Source organism: Aplidium turbinatum, chromosome 4 (assembly GCF_918807975.1).
Source record: "Aplidium turbinatum chromosome 4, kaAplTurb1.1, whole genome shotgun sequence".
NCBI classification, from domain to species: domain Eukaryota; kingdom Metazoa; phylum Chordata; class Ascidiacea; order Aplousobranchia; family Polyclinidae; genus Aplidium; species Aplidium turbinatum.
The window spans coordinates 10,997,072-11,021,803 of record NC_137475.1 but is presented as its reverse complement, the minus strand read 5'-3'; the positions used below and the strand labels follow the sequence as shown (position 1 = coordinate 11,021,803).

General features: G+C 37.0%; 2 protein-coding genes across 3 annotated transcripts; one reads left to right on the top strand and one right to left on the bottom strand.

Moving 5' to 3' along the window:
- Positions 1–4,168: 4,168 nt before the first annotated feature.
- Positions 4,169–17,528, top strand: LOC145769654 (uncharacterized). 2 transcript variants are annotated; one of them, XM_082581322.1, is made up of 16 exons: positions 4,169–4,281; positions 7,325–7,398; positions 7,639–7,730; positions 7,891–8,095; positions 8,336–8,440; positions 8,843–8,915; positions 9,000–9,097; positions 12,157–12,258; positions 12,816–13,000; positions 13,398–13,620; positions 13,993–14,211; positions 14,843–14,932; positions 15,077–15,137; positions 15,515–15,657; positions 16,095–16,286; positions 16,915–17,528. In XM_082581322.1, exons 3-16 carry the CDS (start codon positions 7,711–7,713, stop codon positions 17,065–17,067), a joined length of 1,869 nt encoding a protein of 622 aa, XP_082437448.1. In that variant the 5' UTR covers positions 4,169–4,281; positions 7,325–7,398; positions 7,639–7,710; the 3' UTR covers positions 17,068–17,528. The 2 variants fall into 2 exon arrangements, with proteins under 2 accessions (XP_082437448.1, XP_082437449.1); XM_082581323.1 differs by lacking the exon at positions 7,325–7,398.
- Positions 17,529–17,534: 6 nt separating this feature from the next.
- On the bottom strand, positions 17,535–23,026 carry LOC145769655 (ribulose-phosphate 3-epimerase-like). The gene is made up of 5 exons (XM_082581324.1): positions 22,822–23,026; positions 22,285–22,432; positions 21,147–21,308; positions 18,578–18,668; positions 17,535–18,024 (listed from the first exon to the last, which is right to left on the bottom strand). Exons 1-5 carry the CDS (start codon positions 22,995–22,997, stop codon positions 17,906–17,908), a joined length of 696 nt encoding a protein of 231 aa, XP_082437450.1. The 5' UTR covers positions 22,998–23,026; the 3' UTR covers positions 17,535–17,905.
- Between the last annotated feature and the right edge of the window lie 1,706 nt (positions 23,027–24,732).

Genomic DNA, 24,732 nt, shown 5'->3' with positions numbered 1-24,732 from the left:
ACACTGCTCGAGAATACGTCACTATCGACAGCAATAACAAAAGCCACGTTACCACTTCTGATGTTTCAACATCAGATCTGATGTTTGAGCAAACTGTCTGATGTTTTGATGTTGAAATCTGCTGTTTTGATGTACATACACCTACATAGCTTGCAGTTAAATCGCTCGCAGTAACAACTGTTGCGCAATCAACTGATTGCTCGCCTATAGTGACGTAGACTGTACAGTCGCACGCTTCGCTGCTCACGCCTATTATTATTTTGAAAGCTCTGACAAAAAAGGGCGCGGAATGCTGATCAGGCCGCAATGGAGCAAAATTTTATTGAAAATCGTTTTATGGTAGAATGTTAAACACAAAGAACGTGTACAATCGCCAAGACAGGCTTTTCCTTTAATATCCTTTTAAATATCGCTTTCATTCATTAATATTTGTTTACTTCGCCAAGGCACAGACATAGCAACACATTCAAAGAAGGCTGTGTCAGTTGGCTTCTGTGATACATCGATTCGCCCCGTTATCTCAGTGGTTGAGCGCCCGAATCAAGGTCATGCGGTGTTAGTAGCCTACGACTCTTGGGGTGTGCACTTGAGCAACGCATTTCAGGAATGCTTTCTATTCTGCGGCACTTAGAGTATAAAATAATTCCCCATAAACGGTTTCTCTTTATCTCTTTCCCAGCCACAACAATCGGAAACTTCCCTTTATCAATCTGTTAACTGGCCTTGAGTACCTTAAACATACGATTTTGACACCAACAAAGCAAAAGATGCCAAAATCGGTTCAAAAATTCAAACGATTCAAAAATTAAAACGTGCATCAATAAAACAGTGTTTTGAAATCGCCATCTTAAATTTGCACAGCCACAGAACCGAAAAGAGAAGAAACCATAATTTGCTATGAGTTTTGAACAATGTATGTCGAAGGTCATGAAGAACAATGTTTTGACCCACTGGGTCTCATCAGTACAGCGTTAATGCGATTGACGAGGCACAAAACACATTCAATAAAAAAGAATTGTCGTGTTTTCCCTTTGTTTTCTGAAAAAAAAAATCTAGCCAATTTTCAGTTTTGTCAAGAGCTTGTCAGTTGCACGGTTTTCCCGCGGAAGGCAGAATTGGCATAGTTTTGTTGTGAACTGTTGAAGTTCTGATTCAGTTCATTCAGTTGTTTTTACTTCTGACCATCACAGCAAAAACAATACACGTCGACGTAGCAAAGGTCAACAAAAAAGTAAAAGCGACAAAACGTGAACGTTAAAACGTGCTCGTGACTGAAGTGAGTTATTAATTTGAAAGAAATTTGGCATGGTTGCAACACCTTCAGAAAAAAATATGATTAGTGATGCACCAGAGACAACTTTTGGCCGGATGTTATGCGAGAGAATTGCAACTCTGGCCGAAGCTTTGGCTTTTAGTAATATGGTGTATGTGCAATATCTGTTGCATTGCGCATGGCTCACTACTTGCAGTTTGAGCACTTTGCAGTTGCAGTCTTCGAAATTAGCATATTTTTACTTCGGCAAAAACGTTGCCGAAGCCAAACGACAAAAGTTGAAATTGCCTCGGCAATTTGCTGTGAACGTTTATTACAAAAAAATTGTAGGCTACCACAACATGTAAAACAAAAAGCGAAAAATATAATAGAGTACCGGTAGTCTATCAAGACCGCATTGTTTGATTTGTTGTGATGTAATAATACCAAAAGTAGCGATAAAGTGAGCAACGCGATACGCACGCTGTTACAATAATTCATGTTGAATAACTCACGGGGGGGGGGGGGAGTATGTTAATTTTGGGTTGATTCAACGTTCGAGTCAGCACAAATAAATTTAATTTTCCCGACCGGTTGTATTGCGTAACAACAATGCCCAATAAGAAATGACAATGACGACGTCATTTCTTAAGACGCTTGAAGCTTAAAGACGCAAAACTGCCCGTTCATGAACGCGCGATGTCATAATGATCGGAAGCATTACTTTTCTTCACTGCCGAAGTACCATTTATCCAATTTTGTACTTCTTTTTTAACTGGGCCCGTAACTTTTCTAATTCCGATTTGTTTCCGTCATAAAATTCTTTACAACTTTGCAAAATACTACACTAACTTTTCCTTCTGTCCCCTCTGTTTCATAACCTATATTAGGTAAATTCCACTTCTTAACTGTATCTTCCTTTACCATGATTTATATTGACAATGACACTGGTAAAGAACAAGCATTCAATGAAAGAATAACTTTTGCGTAACAATTAAGCCAGTATTTATAAGGTTGCAAACTTTTTTTATAGTTCACATGAGCATTGTCAGCGCATAAAATTGCATCTGTTGTTGTTACGCAACCAGACATCTATCACAAACCGCAATTAACAAAGCTCACTCTAAAGGTTAACCCGTTAACCTATTACTTACATGTATTCGACGTCTGTTGATGTTGTGTGGTTCGTTGTGAAAGCGGCGCAATCATTTCTGATACAGCTGGACGAGATAACGGAAGGCGAAGCGCGATAAGGAGTAAATGTTTACAGGGTTATTTTTGTAATATTGTGGTCCCTACAAGCGCTCGTGTTGCCTCGGCATTTTTATTGCAGAGGCTAATGTGCCATTCATGCATCTGCCTCGGCGATTGCCGAGGCTGATTGAATTTCATTCATTAATAATAATATTTGTTTACTTCGCCAAGATTCTATTTAAATAAGGCCCTTATGATGATCCATTAAAGGTGAAACAGGCTGTTATGGATTCAGATAGTAATAACTATATTTGATTTAATTCGCTCTGCTTTGCTTTTTTGCTTAGCATTGAGCACTTTTTGTAGTATTAATAGTTTTTATTGTTTTTAATACTTATATTATTTATCTGATCTCCTGTTTACCCCAATAGCTCAGTTGGTTAACGCATGACTTCGTAAAGGAAAAAGCTTCAAGATCAAGTGGCGCCTCTACTCTTGGAGTGTGTGCTTGAGCAACGCGTTGTAAAGATTGCTCCTAATTCAGGCACCTAATGAATGGAATAATTTCGCGGCAACAATGCTTCAACAGTTGGAAACTTCACTCTGTCAATCTCAGTGAATGGTTCAGCCTAATATTGTGCTGATCTTATTTGTTGTTTTTTAGCTGTTGTTGCATTACATTAGCATATAGGCCTAAGGTAAATTATGGATGAGCTGTATGAATCACCTCGCCCAAGGGTAACTGCTGCTATGCTGCCACAGTATGTTGGAAAGTATGTAACAATGATGGGAACTGTTGATCCAAGTCAGATTTCATCGGATGGAAATTCTTTTAGACTGTCAGTAGCTAAGCAAACATATGTTGAAGTATTAATGAACACACCACTGAACGAATTGTTAGATGATGTTGTTGAAGTGACCGGAAAAGTGGATACCAATGGCAATTTGCATTGTGTTGTATACCATAAGCTAAAATCCACTACACCTATGAATATGGAAGACTACAACAATGCTATTGAAATGATTAATAATGATAAGAGCATTTTTACCTATGCCAGTTAATTATCACACACAATTATCTTTTGGGTTTATTTTAAATAAAAAAAACTTGCTTGCATTGTAGAAATTGTATTATTCAAACTGTTTTATAGCTTGTACAAGCTTTCCATATGTCTGAGCTATGTTTAAGCTTCAGCTCTTCTGCTATTAATTCATCATCTGGAAAATTTATAATGCTGTCCCACTCTTTTGACACAAATATTTTGATGCATCACAACTTTCTACTGTTTTGTGAATTCATGGCCAATACTTTTGTTAACTTCCAGTGCATATATATTTTACTGCCATATACATGTTTATTTCTGTTGTTTTTAGAAAGAGATAGATACTCAACATAACACACCAAAGTTGTACTCGTAGTATGATAGTATCAGTTTTGAAAAGTCTCAATAACTGCCGGTTTTTTCTTATTCATTATATTCCATATATATATACATGATTTTGCTTCATCTGTGGTATTTGTGTCATAAAATAGACACTCTTAAACTAAATGTTATAAAAAGCAATCATGCCATTTTTGTTTTCATTTCATTACACTGAAGTTTATATGGTTGAAGTATGAAAAGAGACAACAACATTTCATTAAATTAAGTTACCTTCAGTTTATTTTCAATGTAAGCAGTCATAATTATGATGGTTTCTAATTCATGTCTTTGTAGTCACAGTGTTACAGTGGTTAAATTGAAAATAAATGGCAGCACTGCGCTTACTTGCTCGTGGTAATAATTATTTAAGCAATGTTCGGCAACTTTCTGTTGCACTGAGACATTCTTCAGGTAAGCAAAGCAAAATCTTTTATTTATTTATTTTACATCTTTTACTTGCTAGTTCATGGATGCAACCTAGTTCGTACCATGAACAGTTCGGACCGTCAGTTCGTACCTTCAAAAGATCGAAAGAAAAAATTAAAAACAGCCGAAGTCGCTGATCGCAGTTTCCGCAATCATTTTAAAATTTTCCCCCTGAAAAGATTAAGAAAAAAATAGCTCAAAGCCGAAGTCCGCTGATCGCAGTTTCCGCAACGATTTTTCCGCAGTTTCTGCTAACCCTAACTCTAACCATAGAGTAATCTATGCTCTAACCCTAACCCTCGCTGATCGCAGTTTCCGCAAAATTTTTTCCGCAGTTTCCGTTTACCCTTACCCTAATTCTAACCATAGAGTATTCTATGCTCTAACCCTCGCTGATCGCAGTTTCCGCAAACATTTTTCCGCAGTTTCCGCTAACCTTTACCCTAACCATAGAGTAATCTATGTTCTAACCCTCGCTGATCGCAGTTTCCGCAAACATTTTTCCGCAGTTTCCGCTTACCCTAACTCTAACCATAGAGTAATCTATGCTCTAACCCTCGCTGATCGCAGTTTCCGCAAACATTTTTCCGCAGTTTTGCAGTTTCCGCTAACTGCAGTTTCCGCTAACCCTAACCCTCGAGTTTGTTATTTGTTTCCAATTGTTTGGGGAAACTCCGATCAGCGACTTCGGCTTTGTGCTATTAAACTGCGATCAGCGACTTCGGCTTTTTTTAATTTTTTCTCTCGATCTTTTCAGGGTACAAACTGACTGTACGAATGGTTCAAGGTACGAACTAGGTTGCACCCCTAGTTCATCAACGGCTGCATCGGCTATGATACTGTAGTAGTAGTACTTGCTATAAAATATGAAAAGCGTGCTACTGTACTTCATTTTTTTCTGCATTTTCTTCTAAGATTAAAAATACGTTCATCATAATTAGAGATGTACTGATACCAATATTTTGGCCGATACCGATATCACTTTTTTAGGCCGATACCGATATTTTGGCCGATACTTTAGTGTTACAAAAAGAAGCAATTTTGGTATTTGCAAGTAATTATATCAAATGCTAAGTTTTACCTTATTTACATAAAACTATTAAAAAAAGCTTTGAATTGGCGACTGACACTGACACAGTGACAAATTAGTCTAAAACTAAAAAATCCCCTAAATTCAAAATTAGTTGTGTTCAAGTTTGGCGCTTACAATAAATAAATTCCAAAATACGCCACAAAACCAACCAAATTTGGAAATTTATAGAGCAGCAAGGGGAACTTTAAATGGGCAACATTAGGTGCCAAAGGGGGCATTTTTACGTCATTATGAGTGACAATGAACGGAATTGGAAGTCCTTGGCACTTGAAGATTCAAGAATCCAATCCCAACTCAATATTGTGTCGTAATAGTAGGTTTTAGTAATGAAAGGCTTCCGTGATTGAGAACTGGGGTATAAGGGAAGAAACATGATATCATTATCATAATTGGGGTTTCTGAAAAATTAATACAGGGTTTGCGCAAACTCTCCAAATAGGCAATCATAATTGATAATAAGATGTAAAATGTAAACCAAGTCATTTGTGTAGTCGTACAAAAACTATTCGACAAGTAATATGCAACCTAAGGGCGGTAGGCACTTTAACATACTGATATCCCATTGAACCACGAACCATCAACCAATCAGAAGCTACGCTGTTCATGACATCATCAAGGTTGCGTTTCTCGGAACAAAGGAAAAATGCAACTTCCCACCACTGCTATTGCTCTTGTTTGTTGTGTAATTACCAAAAAAAGTTTAAAGTAATAATCAACTCTCTGGCTGAATGCTGAAATGGCCACAATTGGACGGACAACCTAACATCTGATGGTTCGGGTTCGTTCAATTGGATATCAGTATGTCCAAGGTTCTACCCCTAAGGGCGCTTGTCGTTTGGTTGAGAAGCTTTTGCCAGGCCAAGACTACTAAGGTAGCAAAAATGTATAATTTTGCATCGTTTTTACGTTGCTAAACGTTTAAAAAACCCATGTAACTTGGTTGTTTTTAGTAAGCTGGTTCTATCAGTTTGTGATTTAATTTCCACCTTTCGTTGTAATAAACTCATCAAGCTTAAACAATGTCAGAGTAGGCTAAGTAGGCTGCGCAACAAACTCCCACAGCCACAGTTATCACCACTTGCTGCTGACAAGTCAAAGAACGTCTATGTCTTTTGATGTTGCCTATTTGCGTTGCATTTTTGTGTTTTTTTATAGTGATACTTGCTCTTCGCTATTTCTGTTACGTTTAGATGATGTCACGTTGTTATGCCGATTTGAGATATAATAATTTAATTCATGACGTTGTATGGATGAAAAACTTTTACAAGTTTTATACTCTGCTGAGAGTAAAAAAGAAACACAAATGATAAATATTGGAGAAATTGAGTCTCCTTACACAACTTAAGAATCGAACAACGCAAAACCGCTGAAACAAAATGTTTTGTTTAAGTGAAAGAATCACTCTAAGCAACCAATGTTAAAACTTGCGCGCAAGAAGTCATGGGAGTGTGACGTAGCAAAAATTTGAACAGGTTGTTATTTTTCTACATCAATGTGACGTTAGTTACTACTTTAAAAAAATTATATCTTTGCTTCTGTAGAAAATCCGCAGCAAACGCCTTTTTTTACGTGTTTAGTATCGGCCACAGTATCGGCCAAATTTTGCCGATACCGATACTCAAAAAATGGCCGATAGCACCGATACCGATATATCGGTACATCTCTAATCATAATATAATTTTTGGCATATCATCTTTTTGACTATGTTTATCCAAAGTGATTCATATATAATCTATATGTCACTCTCAGTCTTTCAATTCTCGTGAATTTGGCAGTTATTGCATCACTGAGCAAGTGAGCATGAATATACTTTCAATCTATATGAAGAATGAAAATTCATTGTTTGAATTATATTATATAAATTAAATTTTCCTCTCAAATATGTATGTGACACAACTAGCACTGTATTCTTATGTGTGCACCTACTTTATACAGGGCCAAAGGTAAGTCGAAAAAATGAAGAAATAAAATTTTGTGAACATGATCCAGACCTGAAAAGCTGACTACATGTTAAGTAACGCATTTTACACATTTCTTTTTGACATCATCTGCTTAGCTTTGTTAATCGCAGTGAACACTCTGTTATGATGTTAATAATATCTGTTGCATTTTATGTTATGTCCGAACCAATTTATGTTTTTAAAGTTGTACGCTACTCAAACCTGTCTTAAGCTTTCTGCTGTATCTATATAGGCTACAATGCAGTTTACTTTACACGTATGGCTGAATAATTTTGTATTATTAATCAGGTTGTTTCTTCTGCTGTCCAAAGTAAGAGACACTTCAACAACAACAATGTTGTCTATCAATCTAACAACAAAATGACCCCAGCTGACATAAGGCAGGCTATGAGTTACATTTGGTATTCTTTTTATTTATGTATTTGAAATAAAGTCACCTGGACTGTTATGATTTTTCGTGAATTAATGTCTATACAAACTACATAGTACATATTTTAGAATAATGTGCCATTTTTTCCCTGACAATGTTTTATTTTTCAGGCAACAATGGGAAGCGGTCAGTGGTTCCAATCCAAGGTTAGCTTTTAATGTGGAAAAAATGTCTGAATTACTTGATCATGACAACCACAAAATGAGGAAGGACTTTCGAGCATTTATGAGCGATCCAGTTATGACGCCACGGTATGACATTTCCTTGGCAGAAGAAAGGGACATTGCTCTTCAACGGTTGCAAAGGATCTGTGATGTGAGTGTATTTTTACTCTATTTTTAATTCATTGTATAGCAATAGACGACTAGACGTGGTATTATTTCGATTTCATTGGGACCTTTTTAAAAAGCTTTTATTCAAAGAATGAATATTAGTATGAGGTAGTAGATTTCAAGAGAAAGTTGGTTCGGAAGAAATGATAAAATCTAGTTTATTTATTTTGCCAATGAATTGTTTTCAATCACTAGATTTTTCTATTTTTAAGTTTATGTTTAGAACGATTTTATTTCGGTTACCGACTTTTGGCACAACCCGCTGCGGATTTTTGCAGCCCATGAGATATCAGCCATCATTGACCCAGCCATGACTACAAAAATGACAGTAAGTAACGTTATTGCAATTTTATTTTTTTGAGATTGGTAACTCAATCACACAAGGCATTTGAGTTGGTGTAGGTACTGGCACATAGCTTTTGTGGGAGTGAGCTCTATACAACGCAATTTTTGACTACTTTGCAATATGTAGCCTACTTTGTTTTTTATTACATTTACATGTCTTGCTTGAAATCTACTCAGCTAGTAAGTCAGTTGTTTTTGCAATACATTAATTTAGCGACTGATTGATTTACTGCCTGGATTACTTATTATTTGGTTGGTAGTTTATTTGTTGGTTTATCATATCAATTGTCATTTCTACAATGTTTCAAAAGGAAAGAATTCGGTGTCTTTGATTTTTGCTTATTGCACTTTTACATATTTAATGTATTGTATATAATTTGTTTAGGTTCAGTTTAACCTGTTTGGTGGGACGGTGATTAAACTGGGCACGAAGATACACCATGACAAACTGATTAAAGGTTAGTTCAAGTGGTCCTTGACTATGTAATCATTAACGCATTGTTCGAATCAAAGGTTACGATTACCGATTTGTTCTGCGGCAGGAATTGACTCGCTCAAAGATATTGGATGCTTTGGATTGACCGAGCTGGGCTACGGCAACAATGCGGTGGAGATGGAAACTACGGCTGTTTATGATAAAGTACGTTCTGCTGATGACGTGTAATGTAATATCGTCATGGAAATGTGTGCTTTCTTTCTCTGGCAGTATGGTACTCGTACCTGGTTCCTTGGTTGAAGTCATAGTTTGAGGAAGACCTCAAACGCTTCCATGATTGCTCCTCTATTCATTAATTGGAGATGTGAAATTTACTTATAACATTAGATTTTCTTTAGAATTAAGAAAATTTGACCATTCCATAACCATCTTTTTTGGAGCTTATCTATACCGTGCTTGGCTTATGTTTGACTATCGTAGTTTAGGTTTGTGTTGTTTGTTTGACTTGCACGCGAGACATCAGGCGTGAAAATGTTTCAAAGTAACGCTATTAGTTAGGCCATTGGCGAATCCATGAACTAGCATTTAAACAAATACAAAAACGTAATAGGGTCATTCCATGCCAAATGAGCAAATTGGTTACACCACACCACATGTCATAGATTTTTTTGAAATTTGGCATACTTGTAGATGTCAAAAAAATATGAAGAATACAAAAAAAATTTTGAAAAAATTTAAATATTAGCAGAGTTATGGTCATTAGTAAAATCACCATTTTTGCCTGTTCCGCTTCAGTGATGTTGTCCAATTTCCTATAGTATTTCTAATTTCTTAACCTATGATCAAACAAAATGGCTGAAAATTGCTAAACAGACATTTTAAGATCCAAGGAAACCAAAAATGTAAATTAAAAAGTTGACAGAGAACTTCTTGATATGATTATAAAGGTTTCAACTTGCTACATGCATTTTTCGGAGGCCAAACTTTGAGGGCTTTAAAAAAAATGGGTATAAAAATTAAGAACTGAAATTCACATGTATTGGACTTATACCAATACTCTTTCATGTCAAATAAAAAAATTGAATTAATTTTGATAACTACTATGATAAAATAAAGCAATAGTTTTTTTTCAAGTCTAAACCTTAAACCATTTGACCAGGTTAACACTCACAATAGTATTTCAAAATTTTTTTTAATGTAATATAATTTATGTTGTGGAACCAGTTTTCTTCCTATAGGATTCATCAGCACAACTGGATCGAAACGAAAAAATTACAGAAGATTACTATTAGCACAACTAGCCCAAAAAAAACGCAAATTTACATGTTAAATAAATAAAAAAATAAAAGTCACTGAATGTCCAAAACCTTCATATCCTTGCTTTATTCTTTATCATTTCTTTTTTTTCTTCATAGTATTGCTAAATATACCAAATACAGAAAATATTGCAACATTTTGATACGGTAACTTACTAAAACTGTCCGTACAAGCAGCAGTAAAAAGTAGAATAATTGAGATGAAATTTACAAGTATCATTAAGAAATGCTTATGACGGTGCAATATGGAACAAACGCTTCTATTACATCATCATGCTAAACTTGCAAGATGCAAAAGGTTAGCAATCAATGCGGCAGAAATAGGTGACAAGGGATGGAAAAACTAGAAAAACCAATCTATGATCAAAAGTGAGAAAAACTAACTGGTAAAGGTGATCAGGTACTATGACACTTCCTCAAATGGGCGATCAACCTAACGCAGAAAGCAATCATTAAGAAAATAAATCAATAGTTTTTTTTCAAGTCTAAACCTTAAACCATTTGACCAGGTTAACACTCACAATAGTATTTCAAAATTTTTTTTAATGTAATATAATTTATGTTGTGGAACCTTTAAAAATTACATTTACATTAAAAACTTTTTTTAATGTAATATAATTTATGTTGTACTATGATAAAAGCTAGATTTTCTGACTTGCAAATTTTGACCTTTTTTACACTCATTGTTCAAGATTTTTGTCTATGACATCACAATTTACATTATTGCTTGTGGATGACATCACAATGTACATATTGTTTGTCATAATGCAGCTCATGAATGAATTGAATACTGGTAATACACTAAGGTTTAACGTTGTAGGCCATGCACTATAGTAGTTATCATATTATTAGTACTACATTAGTTTTACAATAACACAATTGTTATGGATTCATCACAGCATTATGACATTGGAAAAAAATAAGGTATTGTACCATAAAAATTCACTTTGCTAGAAGCATTGGGTTTTTGGACATTGGTGGACTTGCAGAAACAGATGAACATGTTTATTATGAACCTTGACATTTCTCTGCTTCAAGCAGGTAGACGGGCTTTGAACACTTGAACAGTGGGAAAAGTATCTTTTCTGGTTGCAAGATCTGTGGAGCATGTTAGGAATAATACATTGCTAATAGGACAACCTAAAATTGAAATCACAGTTAAAAGAGTAATTAACTCAATAACTCTACAAGTTACCACTACTATGGTGCATGGCCTACTGCACTAAACCTTAGTGTATTACCAGTATTCAATTCATTCATGAGCTACATAACAATTGTCATGACAAACAATATGTAAATTGTGATGTCATCAACAAGCAATAATGTAAATTGTGATGTCATAGACAAAAATCTTAAACAATGAGTGTAAAAAAAGCCAAAATTTGCAAGTCAGAAAATCTAACTTTTATCATAGTAGTTATCAAAATTAATTCAATTTTTTTATTTGACATGAAAGTGTATTGGTATAAGTATAAAACATGTGAATTTCAGTTCTTAATTTTTATACCCATTTTTTTTATAGGCCCCCAAAGTTTGGCCTCCGAAAAATGCATGTAGCAAGTTGAAACCTTTATAATCATATCAAGAAGTTCTCTGTCAACTTTTTAGTTTACATTTTTGGATTCCTTGGATCTTAAAATGTCTGTTTAGCAATTTTCAGCCATATTGTATGATCGTAGGATAAGAAATTAGAAATATGACAAAAAATTGGACAAAATCACTGAAGTGGAACAGGCAAAAATGGTGATTTTTCCAATGCCCATAACTCCACCAATGTTTGAAATTTTTCAAAAATTTTTTTTGCATTCTTTATATTTCTTCGACATCTACAAGTATGCCAAATTTCAATAAAATCTATGACATGTGGTGTAATTTTTCCAAAAAATTTGCTCATTTGGCATGGAATGACCCAATATGTAATGTGTCATGGTTTGTTGTTTCATTTAGGAGACCAAAGAATTTATCGTAAACACTCCTTCCACTTTGGCGCAAAAGTACTGGATTACTAACGGTGCTGTACATGCCAAACACATTATTGTGTTTGCTCAAGTAAGCAACCAAGCGTTTGTCATTGCTAGCGGTTGACATCAAATGGTTTGATTGTAAATTTCTTGTCAATTAAGTTTCCTCAAAGCTTTTTTTACTGTTATGAAATATATAAGAACCTGCTCTACATTGCCTGCATCAACAACTTGTTTCACTCTATCAATGGGTTCGCATACCTTAAGACTAGGCTTGCTTGAACCGGCTGAATCTCACCACTGGTGATATCAGAGAATATTAAAACCGTCATTATCTACCGTAACGTTAAATCAACATTTTTTTAAGAGTTTGTGTCTATAACTTGCAGAAAGCTGCCAAAGAAATGCAAAAGAATTTGTGTCTATAACTCAATCTCACATGTTTTTCGCCATTGAGTGAACTTCATACCTCTTTCAATGCCCATAACTTTCGCTTTGTGTACAAAATGTATGCAAAACCCACAACACAGAACCAAGAGTTAAGGTTTCGTTGCTTTTGTGGGTAAACTTGTGATGAGGAAGGTGTTGGTCTTAATTTTTATCCACGTTACTTTTAAACGTCATGATTTTCTTTTGGGTGTGTAGTTGCAAGTAGATGGAGATTGGAAGGGGATTCATGGAATCCTTGTGCCCATCCGAGACGATGACATGAAGGTCATGCCAGGAGTACGAGTGGAGGACATGGGACACAAGATGGCTTTGAATGGAGTTGATAACGCCAAGTTGTTTTTCGACAATGTTCGTGTTCCAAGAGAAAATTTGTTAAACAAGTAAATGTACTTTTTTGTTCAGGGAATGAATGATTTTACATGAACATTACCTACTACAGATAGTCTATCCAGACAGAAAATCAGCCGTTTTATACATTGATTTAACGTCTGCAGACGTTGAATTAATGTAAAACACAACCGGTTTGCTGTCTGGGTACTGAGTGTTGTTACCTTATGTGTGAACTGCTTATGCGTAGTTTTCAGATTATTTGTATTTTGAGATCTTTTCGTGTCTACTTATCCAATCCAAGGGTGTTTTTCATCCTAAAGTGAAGTTGGTGCACTCAACAATCAATATCATTGCGAAACAAAGCGCAACTGATGAAGATCAATCTATATTTAAGAAATATCTTCTAACAATGTACCGTAACAATGAAAAATATCTAACAATCCGCAGATACTCTGACGTCAGTGAAGACGGAACGTTCACAACTTCAATCAAAGGGAACCGGGATCGATTCCTCACCGTTGCAGATCAGTTGCTTTCTGGTAGGATTTGTATTGCTTCGATGTCAATGGGAGCTGCAAAAGCCAGTTTGACCATCGCACTGAGATATGCAGCTACCCGTCTCACTGTCGGGCCGCGAGGAAAATCAGACATGCCGATTTTAGCTTACCAGGTTGGATTGTATTTGGAACATTATGAATGAATAGTTTTGTCAAGCAGTGTTCACTGTTCAGTACATAAGTGGAATACGTATACGCATTATGCAGTTTAGGATTTCACGTACGTGTTGGATTTTCTTGTATACCGGTATCTGTATCCAATATCCATACATTACACTGGAGCAAATGTTTTCATAAAGGATTTTTAAACTAAAGTGACACAAAGCAGACAAAAGTGGCTCGAAGGGTAATTTTTTTTCTAGAAAGCGAATCCCCTGTTTGATGCTGAACCACTAAATATGCATGCATGAATAAATAAAATAATATGCATGCATGAAAAAATATGCATGATTTTTAGTAAGTGCCAACATTGTAATTTTTTACAGCTACAACAACGAGCCTTGATTCCTCTTCTGGCTCGAACCTACGTCATGAATATCGCGCTTGATTACGTCAAAGAGCGTTGGGCTGTCACTCAAAACAGCGACAGGGTCGATCCGAAGCTACACAGCGAAGTCGTCACTTTGTGCTGTGTAATCAAGGCTCTTGTTGGCTGGCATGTTGGAGAAGTCACGACGGTATCCCGTGAGAGATGCGGGGGACAGGTATTAGTTGTATTCCGTGCGCGTTGCTGGTGTGCTGGTCTGAAAACTGAAAAGTTTGGCTGTTTATCAGGATAATTATTGTTTCTAGCACTAGTTGCAACGTTCACCTGATAAAAGTAAAAACGAAGACAAATGAGTTGATTTATTGCTTCACTGACGTTTCGCGCACCATGACAATGCGCATCCTCAGAGCGAATAACATACAAAACAAAATTTACGAAATTTTATACTGCAGTGCAGTTGAAGGCAAGAGAATGTTGTGAGATAGCACATAAAGTTCAAAATAGGAGATAGAAAACTGTGTTCGCTTCTTGCTAATCGCCATACCAGATAGGTTACTTTTTTCATGGAATTTTCAAACCGTTTAGTTGTATTGGAGTATTTGAAGAAGCCATTACTATGGACTTCATACTTCAATTGTAAACTACATTGTTTAACTGTATCAAAATCACTGCTCCAATTCGTTTGTCAAATTGGCCTATTGCCTGCGCTAAGTGGATTTCCTTAGATTAAAGTTACTTAAATCGGTTTATCATATTTCAATATGGATCTGTTTTGCCATATGGCCTGATGAAGTAAAGTAATTTGAACCTTTAAAATACGTTGCTTAAGTTTCCATCATATCTTCCAGGGTTACTTGAGTTGCAACCGATTCGGTTCCTTCCTCGGCTCAGCACACGCTTCCATGACGGCAGAAGGTGACAACAGCGTTCTGATGCAGGTAGCAGGCTGCTTTAGTTGATAAAATGCATTTGTTTGTGACGTGTTAGCAAGCTTACCTTACCAAGCTTAGGTGATATTTGGCCAATGTTGGCATTCATCAACACTACCATTTAAATACAGTATTTATACTGTATGTTTGCAGAAAGTTGCCAAGGAAAAGCTCGGAGTGTTTAAACCGAAGAAACTGGACCCAGTGCCTGAGGGTAGGCGGATGTGTTTTACTTAAACTAACGCGGAATAACAATTCCGCGATGCTTTATTAGTATGGATAACCATAAGTAACTAAGAGATTGATATCCAATGCTTTGTGTCGGCTACGATGAAAACAATTGGTTAGTTTTGCTTTTACAAAATAACAACTCGCACTGGAGAAGCTTTCATAAGGTTCCATTGTATGAAAATTACTGCGCCTGTGCGAATACATTGGTCAATCATCTTTCTCAGTTAAGGGATTTTCTTTCAAAACCCACGACCATGAAATCTTAAACGCCGGCTGGAGGGACGTTGTTGAGCCGGTATATGGATAAAAGACCTTTGGGTTCATTTACTCACTTATTGCACAACGGGTTTTGATCTCTAGATCTCAAGAACGATGAATATCTCCACTTCCTCCTGGAAGCGAGGGAGCTGACTAGATTTTCCGAGCTAGCGATGAAACTGATGAAGGCGGGAAAAGAAGGTCTTTTTGAAACGTGGATGATGCAAGAAAGCGATCTAGTTCAGGTTGGTGAATATTAAAGTGTTGTTAATATGTTTATTGCTGATTTGTCTACTGCCGTAAGAGCACAATTTTTTTATTTCAATACATGCTTCGAATTAGCTTTGTTGGATGGATCGCTGGTGTATTCATTGCTCAGCATGGACAAAAGTGTTAGTTGTGCTTTTTGTTTTCTGAAAAATTATCCTTCCACAGTCTGCTTTCTTGTGACGTAGGTTAGTTGAATGTCATGAGAATAGAGTTTTGTAGTTTAATCTTCTGCAGTCGCCTGAAACTTTGCACGAAAATGAAATTCAAAAACGTCTCATCTACACTTATTTTACAATATTTAGTTTTTTCAGTGTCACCTATATTGGTGAAAAATATCCATTCTCATTGTATTGAATTCAGGCAATAGGGTCCTCCAGCAATTAAAAATAATCCATTAACTTCTTTTACTCAGGGAGCAGCTTACGCGTTTGGTGAGCTTTTAATATCACAGCAAGTCAAAGCAGCGTTGAATTCACCAAGCACAGACGAGTCTCTCAAGCCGATCTTGTCGGAGCTCCGAAGGTTGTTTTTGCTTGATGCAATCTTGAGAGACCTCGGCTGGTTCGCTGCCTACGAGCTGATATCACCAAATGCCGCCAAACAAGTAAGGCTCCAAAGCTCACAAACTTGTAGTTGGTTTGAGACTTTCCGCTTAAATAAATGGTTTGGGTTTGGTTTTTGAATCTTTATTCTCGGACTGACAAAGTTTCGCATACTTGCAGCTAGGCTTTTGACGCAGGGCCGATTACCGAGATTGACAGAGTGAAGTTTTCCGATTGTTGAAGTGTTGTTGCCGAGGAATCATCCATCCATTAAGTGCCGCTGAATAGAGAGCCGTCCTTAGAATGCGTTGCTCAAGCGCATACCCCTAGAGACGAATCAGCGTCGGTTCACGAAGTCACGCGCTAACCTACTGAGCTATAGGGGAGGACAAATAATATGTACCTGTAGGAAAAAAAATTACGGCATATTTTCACTTGTCTTCTCCAACCCAACAAAAGTAGGTTATGTTGTTCACTTGGCATGATTATGTGTCTGATCTGATGGAGACGTCCAAATCTCTTTTGATGCTCTGCAAGTGAACACAGCCTACTGGATTGTTTCGAAAAATCCTCGTTAGTTCTATCTGTCACAAAGCTTAAATGATTGAGCATGATTAAAATTCCTTTTTTACATTACTTTGGTGTTAGCGATAACGCCACTTTCTCTGACCTTTAAACTTTTATTATTAGGTCAACGAAGAGACTGCTGAGTCATGCCGCACTATAGCGCCCCATGCTTTGCGTCTTTGCGAAGCTTTTCAACTAACCGACGCCATGCTATCCGCTCCCATAGCCCTGGACTGGGTTGATTATAATGTTGGAGATAACAGGGGTGAAGTTTGATGCCTTCGCAAGAACAATTGGACCATTCTAAAATATGCAACACTGAATGAATGTTTGGCGACAAAAATTTTCCATTGATATTTCTCTTTTTGTTTCTAAATCTATTTAATTATCGCTTTGTATTCTTTGTTTTTCAATTTTGTGATTTCACAAGGCCTATTGTTACGTAAAACATAAAGGATCCAATGTAAAATGAGAGGGATCTTTGAAGCATGCTTGGACACTATTAGTGATACCCATAGCGAACTGTTCCATTTTAATTCTAATATTTTTTCACGCATTTGCCAGGTAGACGAGAGCTATCTTGATTTTTTTCTTACCCCGTATTAGATGTCTGTATTAGATGTCATCTAATTGTGAGAAGATCTATTCGTTGGTTTTCGCAAAAGCAAATATAAATCGTTTATATGATGGTGGTGCCATACTTTGTTGATGCTAATTTCTATTATACTCCGTATGTCCCGATGAGAAATATAATGGTTTTATTGAAGGGCTGGTGCGTGCGGCTTTCTTGAAAAAACAAACAAACATAGTCTGAAATTGAGTACAAGGCTTGTAACGTTACCGTCAGCAGCGAATATCTAACGTTGGCAATCGTCGATTTGAAATGGCGGGAGTACAGTAGCGTAATAATTGCATAGCTCGGTCACTAACAAAAAACATACGGTAAGCTACTTTTTATGCTTTTCCTGATTCGACTATCGACCCCACAAAATAATCCATTTGAACGAATCGTTATCACAGACAGCTCAGCCAGGTGTAAGTTTTCTTGAATGCTGTACAGGAACTTCTCTGAATATTTTAAAGATTTAATTCTACAAGAATGTTCAAATTGACATCATCGTTCTAAAGTGCTCGTTTGAATGGCTTCTTGCACGGCTGTGCGGAGGTCAAGGATAACTTTCGTCGGATCATTACTTTTCATGATGGCTGAACCTGATACGATCATGTTGGCGCCTGGAATAGCAAAATATCTTTGTCACAACACCTACGTCAACTTGCAAGATCAGCTGTACAGCTTTAGGTGTAAATCTAAAGTAAGATTTCGAATCTTTTAATATCACGTCTGATGTTGCCCCTTAGCTACAGAAATTTCGGTTAAATTCCATGCAGAGCTTAACCACCAAAGGACTCGATGCAAAGCTTTTTGAAACACTGTTTAATTACTTTTGCAATAGCCTATACAATACATCAACACTCTGTAGTTAATTTAATCCCGACAATGTAAACACCTTTCATTTGCTTTGTATCATTCATGAACAAATTGGCAGGAACCCACCACTGCAACTTTACCAGTCCTTGAAAAGTAATTTTGAAATAATAATACGTGTTTTGATGTTAGGTGTTTTTGCGGTGTACCTATCGCAGATATACGGTATGTTGCTCTCAGCGCTTTACAAAGCAGACAGTGTCAAGCACAACCGAGTAAGGAAATACAGGACTGCTAACAAATTAGTTACGGTGCCGTAGGGTGGAAGCAGAATTTTATCGCCAATTAAAAACCTTTCACCTGCTTCTGCACAGTACTGGATTGTGTTAAGCCCCACTCCGCCGTCGACACCAATATCAAGGGAAGGGTAGGTTTTCCTCAATTCTTGTACCTACGAGACAAAAATTTCACGAAAAACGTAATTTAGATCAGACTACCATGACCACAGAGGTGTCTAAACTAGTAGTCAACTAAAGCTTCACAAGTTAATTAACCTCAGCTCAAACGAAGCACATTCAGTATGAGTAACTAATGGCTAGCAGTAGGCTAATATTAAAGTGCCTCTGACAGGTAAATAAATTCGCTAAATTTACCTAAGATACCAAAAAGATGACACTAACAAACTTCCCTGACCAGCAAATCGTAAAAAATATCAACAGGCTACTAAGTTACACGCTTGCAAACTTTCGTTGACATCGGCGAATTTGGCACTCATTCAATTGCGAAAATAAAAACGGCAACACCGCTGTGACGTCACAGTAAGCGGGAAGAATACATTCTTTCTCTGTAATGACTTGGTAAAGTATGGTACGGCTACTGCAAAACGTGAATGTGTGGGGCTCTGTTGGTCTAAAGCATGTGCAAATTAAGAATTACCGAAATGAAAAAGTGAACTTATTATTACTATCAGGTTTCGATCAAATAGGTTGAGTTTACTTTTATCAAACAGCATCTCAATTCAATTGAAATTGCAGTTTCATAGGGCTACAATTTTCATACTTTTTTATTTGTCCTAATCTGGCTATAGACATTTGCAGTGTAACAACAGTATCTCACAAACAGTACCTTTAAATTATGGTTGAGGCAATGCCTACAAATTGCTGTTTATGTGACATTGTCAGTGACAAAGACCGTGTGCTTTTCCCACTTTCCCACAAAAGAAGGTACTGAGAAGAAAATGGTCAAAGTTTTCTTCAAGTGTTTGAAAACTGGTCGTATATGTTCACTTCACTGAAGATGATTTTGTTAATACCACTCAAGTAAAAATGCCTACAGGCATGTGTTGGAGTGTATACTACAAGGTGATGCTTTCGGAAGCAACAATCGGATTGTGATGCCGTCATGCATTGTTTGGCGAATCCGAAACATTTTTCCAGATCCAGATGGCCGTTACACAGGATTTCAATGGCCAACTGATGGCACATTATGAGAGAGAACTTTTATTTATTTTTGAATAGTGATGATGAATTAAATATGAATAGTGATTCGTACGATTTCTTCATTTTTCGCTTCAAGTATATTTTAGGTTTTGTAGGAACGTCTCCAGTACAGTTTTATTAAACTGCAAAAAACAATAAATCTTCGAAAAAAGCAACCGCTTTTACCAACTACGACCAAACTGTGATCCACCAATTACATCTAGGAAGCGTTTGTTTCATCCGTTGCTACCGACGTCCACTTAGGATGACGTAATACCACCAAAGTCGTCCCAGAGCAGTAAAATATGGAGTTTTGCCTGTGGTGGCGCTGCGGAGCAGTCGTTTGATTAAATTACGCCCTAACCAGTCGAGCTACGAGGTTAAGATTAAAAAGTTCGCAAATTCTGCGTTAGGAAATGCTTTAAAAAGTTACTATACTTGGATCCAACCTGTCAAGGGCACTTTAAGTACGGTGCGGTACTGGTGTATGAAGTAAATTACAGTAGAATTCGCCTATAACGGCTTCGTTTATAACGTCAATTCGCCTATTACGTCACATTTCGCTCGGTCCCGGCAGAATTCCTATCTTTTACGTACATTGTAGTTCCGCTACAACAGCATCGCCTATAACGTCAATTCGCATGTAACAGCACCCTTTATTGGTCCCCAGACGTCTTTTGTTCGTTTATAACGTCACTTTAAGCCATCACCTTCACCACGAACTGTCAGTCTTTTAATCCAGTTAGCGCTGCTGTTTGCAAAATGTCTTCCCTTTATTTTGCTACGTCGTTTGCAGCAGGGACTTTAATTAACTGAATTAACTTTTTTCCCGCGGTGAAAAACTATCACGTGTAAAAACTTCTCTACTACTGTATGTAACGAGCTGTATTGCGCAAATTTCCTGTACCTTTCGCTGTAGGTTATTTTTTTTTAAACAATTTCTTTGTTTACTGTATTTTCTGCGTGACTTTTGTCAGTTTGGTGGTACACAGTAAATCTGACTGGATTATACACCTCTTTCTTTAATCAAAAGACAGTTTTAGAATAGTTTGCGGTAGTTCGTCTATAACGTCAATTCGGCTATAACGTCAGTTTTTGCAATCCCCTAGAGGTGCCGTTATAGGCGAATTCTACTGTAGTAGGATGATGAAAAGACTCCAGTAATGGTGAAAGAGATTTCTGTCCAAGGGGAAAAAAACTTGGGAGACCACAGAAGAGTTGGTAAGAAAAGACATAGACACATGGCAACTAGACAGAATCACTCCCAACAATCGGGAAGGATGAAGACAGGGATGCATAGTATAAACAACGAGATGTATGGATTTCACTGGATGCGGCAAGATTGAAGATAGGTAGAATGGATGATGAAGTATACAGTATCTTGAGTATATAATGATATTGATTAGGTTCACAACATAACATAAACGCAACACCGGCAACAGTAACGTTACCTTTTCCATCATGGGCTGCATGAAAGACTGTCCACCAAAACCAGGCTCCACGGTCATGACAAGCGCAACATCAGCCATTTGTGTGTGCATCAGATCAATTAGTTCCTTGACTGGAGTCCCTGGTTTGATAGCACAACCAGCCTTCATACCTACGTCTCGAATCTAGTACGAGACAAGTGTTTAACATCGAGCGCAAGGCTGTATTTATGAAGTCACTATGAAGTTATAGGCAACAATGTTCTTTGCACATATAAAGCAGAACAGGTAAGCGCCAGCACATCTTTCGATGCTTTCTTTCGTGAATAGCTCAAAACTTACTCATTAAAAAATGTTTTCTTAAATCCCACAACCAGAACATCATTGATCAAGTTAATAGTGATACAGAATGCAGTCAAGTAAAGTGTACCATTTTCTGTTGGTTCGCCTCTTGGAATGTGCGCTTAAGCAACACATTTTGATTTAAATGCGGTTTGTTAAGGTGCATGTTTGCATATAATATTCATGAGCTCATTTAGTTTCTCACTTTTTTAATCCAACTGGCTGGAGGAATTTAAATTATTGCATTATCATATGAAACACTCTACAATGCAACCATAAAATAGATTACTATCTTTGTGTAACTACCAAATGAAGAAGGCTTTTTGATGACGTAAGAAGTACAAGCAAAAAACTTGAAACGTTGAATGATTTTGTGAAACTTTTTAGGCTATGAAAGACTGCATCTTTATCAGCAAAAATAAACAAAGATCTGCCACTCAGGGAGCAGTGAGATGGTGCAGCGGATAAGGCGCTCACTTACCAATCATGCAATCCTGGTTCAACTCTCGGCTTAGGAAAACGTCCTCGGCAGACGCCTTTGCCTCGGTCTGTCTCGCGCCAATCCAAGAATTTCACCTCAAGCTGGTTGCTAAACAACACCGCTCATCTCTACCCAGGGTGTAATAAATTGGGTGGGCATAGTTGCTGAAGGAAAGGTGGCCGAGAGAAAGGAACTGGCCACCCTACTCTCATTAGTGCCAAAGGCTTAGTATAATGACTCTTAATGAGAACCTTATCTTCTCATCCCCGATGCTTGGATCAAGTATGAGACTCACCTTTACCTTATCACTCAGGAAAAGGCAATGAAGCTAAAATATACCTCTTTAATCAATTGCTGAGGATTTTGTGACGCTTCAATATGAAAAGTGTAAATGTTGGCGCCGGCATCTGCCATAGACTTGACCCACTGGTCAGGCTTTGCCACCATCATGTGTACTTCACAAGTTGGAGTTTGTCCAACAGTTTTCCTGTGGAACAATATTTTTAAGAGTCAACTAGTGGATTCAAATATAAGTGTAGCTGTATTTTCAACAGCAAACACTTTTAAAATATTAAAAAAGCAACAAGAACTCATAATCAGGGATGTCTTTTACAAGAACATAATTCAAAAATATATAATACATAAATGAAATAGCCTACTACAAAAACTACACTACCTCACTACATAACTTTCTAGTGCAGTAAGATGGAAAGCAATAGACTGAAAAGGAAGGATATGATATATAAACAATAGTACGCATGATAAATATATAAATCAGAAGCATGCAATTGACACATTTTCAATTTCAGATAGGCTAGCCTACACACATTATAATATATATTCTAAAAATAAAAACTTTTGTAACAGATAGTGGACCTAATGCACTCAACCACAGGATGACCAAACGTGAGATTGGGAACGAAATGACCATCCATGACATCAAGATGTAAATAATCTGCTCCACACTTCAGCATTCTTTCACATTCATCACCAAGATGTGCCAAATCACTATTCAAAATTGATGGGCCAATACGACACTGATAGGCACACATTTTGCTCTTACTTATTGACAAATGTTATATGACCTATAAGTAAAGATCATGTTGGAATTACCTTAAGCCCCATGAGTCTATCAAATTACCCATTGGTCACGTCAAATTACCTATAAGTTGCGCTAACCCAGGCCTCAAAACTGAAGGCGGCCATCGCCGCGATTAACCTACAAAAACCAACATTTTGTCCGCCGGGTCTCGCCCTTCCGTCGGCTGCATTTGTCCGCCATGAAGTTCCGAAAAAAAATCTACGCAAACGGCCTTGTGAATAAAGTACTTTGCCACTTATAATCACAAAGGATTAGAAAGCAACCAAAGCACCCGATAAATCACAATACACACTGTCTATTAGAGTGGTTCAAAAAAACACAATTTTCTCGGAATCTTCCTCCACAAGGCTTAAAATGTGCCATTTCCCCATAGAAGTGCCCTTGCAAAAAATTAGACTGATTAGAAGTTGTTTAAAGGTCAATCAGATTTTCACTTTTTTACCACATTCTGCCTATGTCAAACCCTATCGCACACAGGCCGATATTGTGTACAAGACTTACAGAGAGGGAAATGCCCCGATTGCCCCCTATTGTTTTGAAAACCACAGCAGAGAATGAGCTAGACTTCTATATGATGCAGAATTAAACTTCGTGTGTATGTAAACAGATTTATTAACTTAACACCCAGACCCAGCAAAGCAAAAATCTTATTTCCATACTAAACTATCGGCAATTCGGCATCTACAATTTTTATTGAAAAACACTCGAAACCGGCAGTAGTCTCATCAGTCATCACTTCAATTATTTTGATAGGTTAAATAAGTTTAAACATAATACAATTTTCCTTTTATCACAAAGAGACATCCATCAATATCACAATAATTGAATTAAAATACAATGTTAACATCAAGGACTGTGGTGTTAAATCAGATATGACATTCGGCCACTGTTTTCGTCACAGTCTCATTTCAGGCTTTGTTGAGATTAAGGTTGCTTTGGTTGGCACCGGAAACATTTTCCTGTGGATGCTTACTAACTGCAGTAGGTACTGGTACTGTTTCTGAGTCTCATGAAAATGATTGAAGTGATGACTGATGAGACTACTGCCGGCTTCGAGTGTTTTTCAATAATAGTGGTAGATGCCGAATTGCCGATAGTTTAGTATGGAAATAAGATTTTTGCTTTGCTGGGTCTGGGTGTTAAGTTAATAAATCTGTTTACATACACACTAAGTTTAATTCTGCATCATATAGAAGTCTAGCTCATTTTCTGCTGTGGTTTTCAAGGTGATAGCACCCTCTCTGTAAGTCTTGTACACAATATCGGCCTGTGTGCGATAGGGTTTGACATAGGCAGAATGTGGTAAAAAAAGTGAAAATCTGATTGACCTTTAAACGACTTCCAATCAGTCTAATTTTTTGCAAGGGCATTTCTATGGGGAAATGGCACATTTTAAGCCTTGTGGAGGAAGATTCCGAGAAAATTGTATTTTTTTGAACCACTCTACTGTCTATGCTTGAATTGTTTTTATTGATTGATCCAGCAGGACGGTGATGTCTGACATAAGCAGGATGCAAGTGACATCACAATGTACTTTATTGATGCGATATATTCAGTCTTCAAAATTAGCGTCGGCAATGCGTGAATGGATCATTCAACGTTGTTAGATGTCAAATTAATGTAAAACGAACGTAAATTTCTTATTGGGCATTGTTGTTACGCAATATAGCACGCCGAAAAATTAA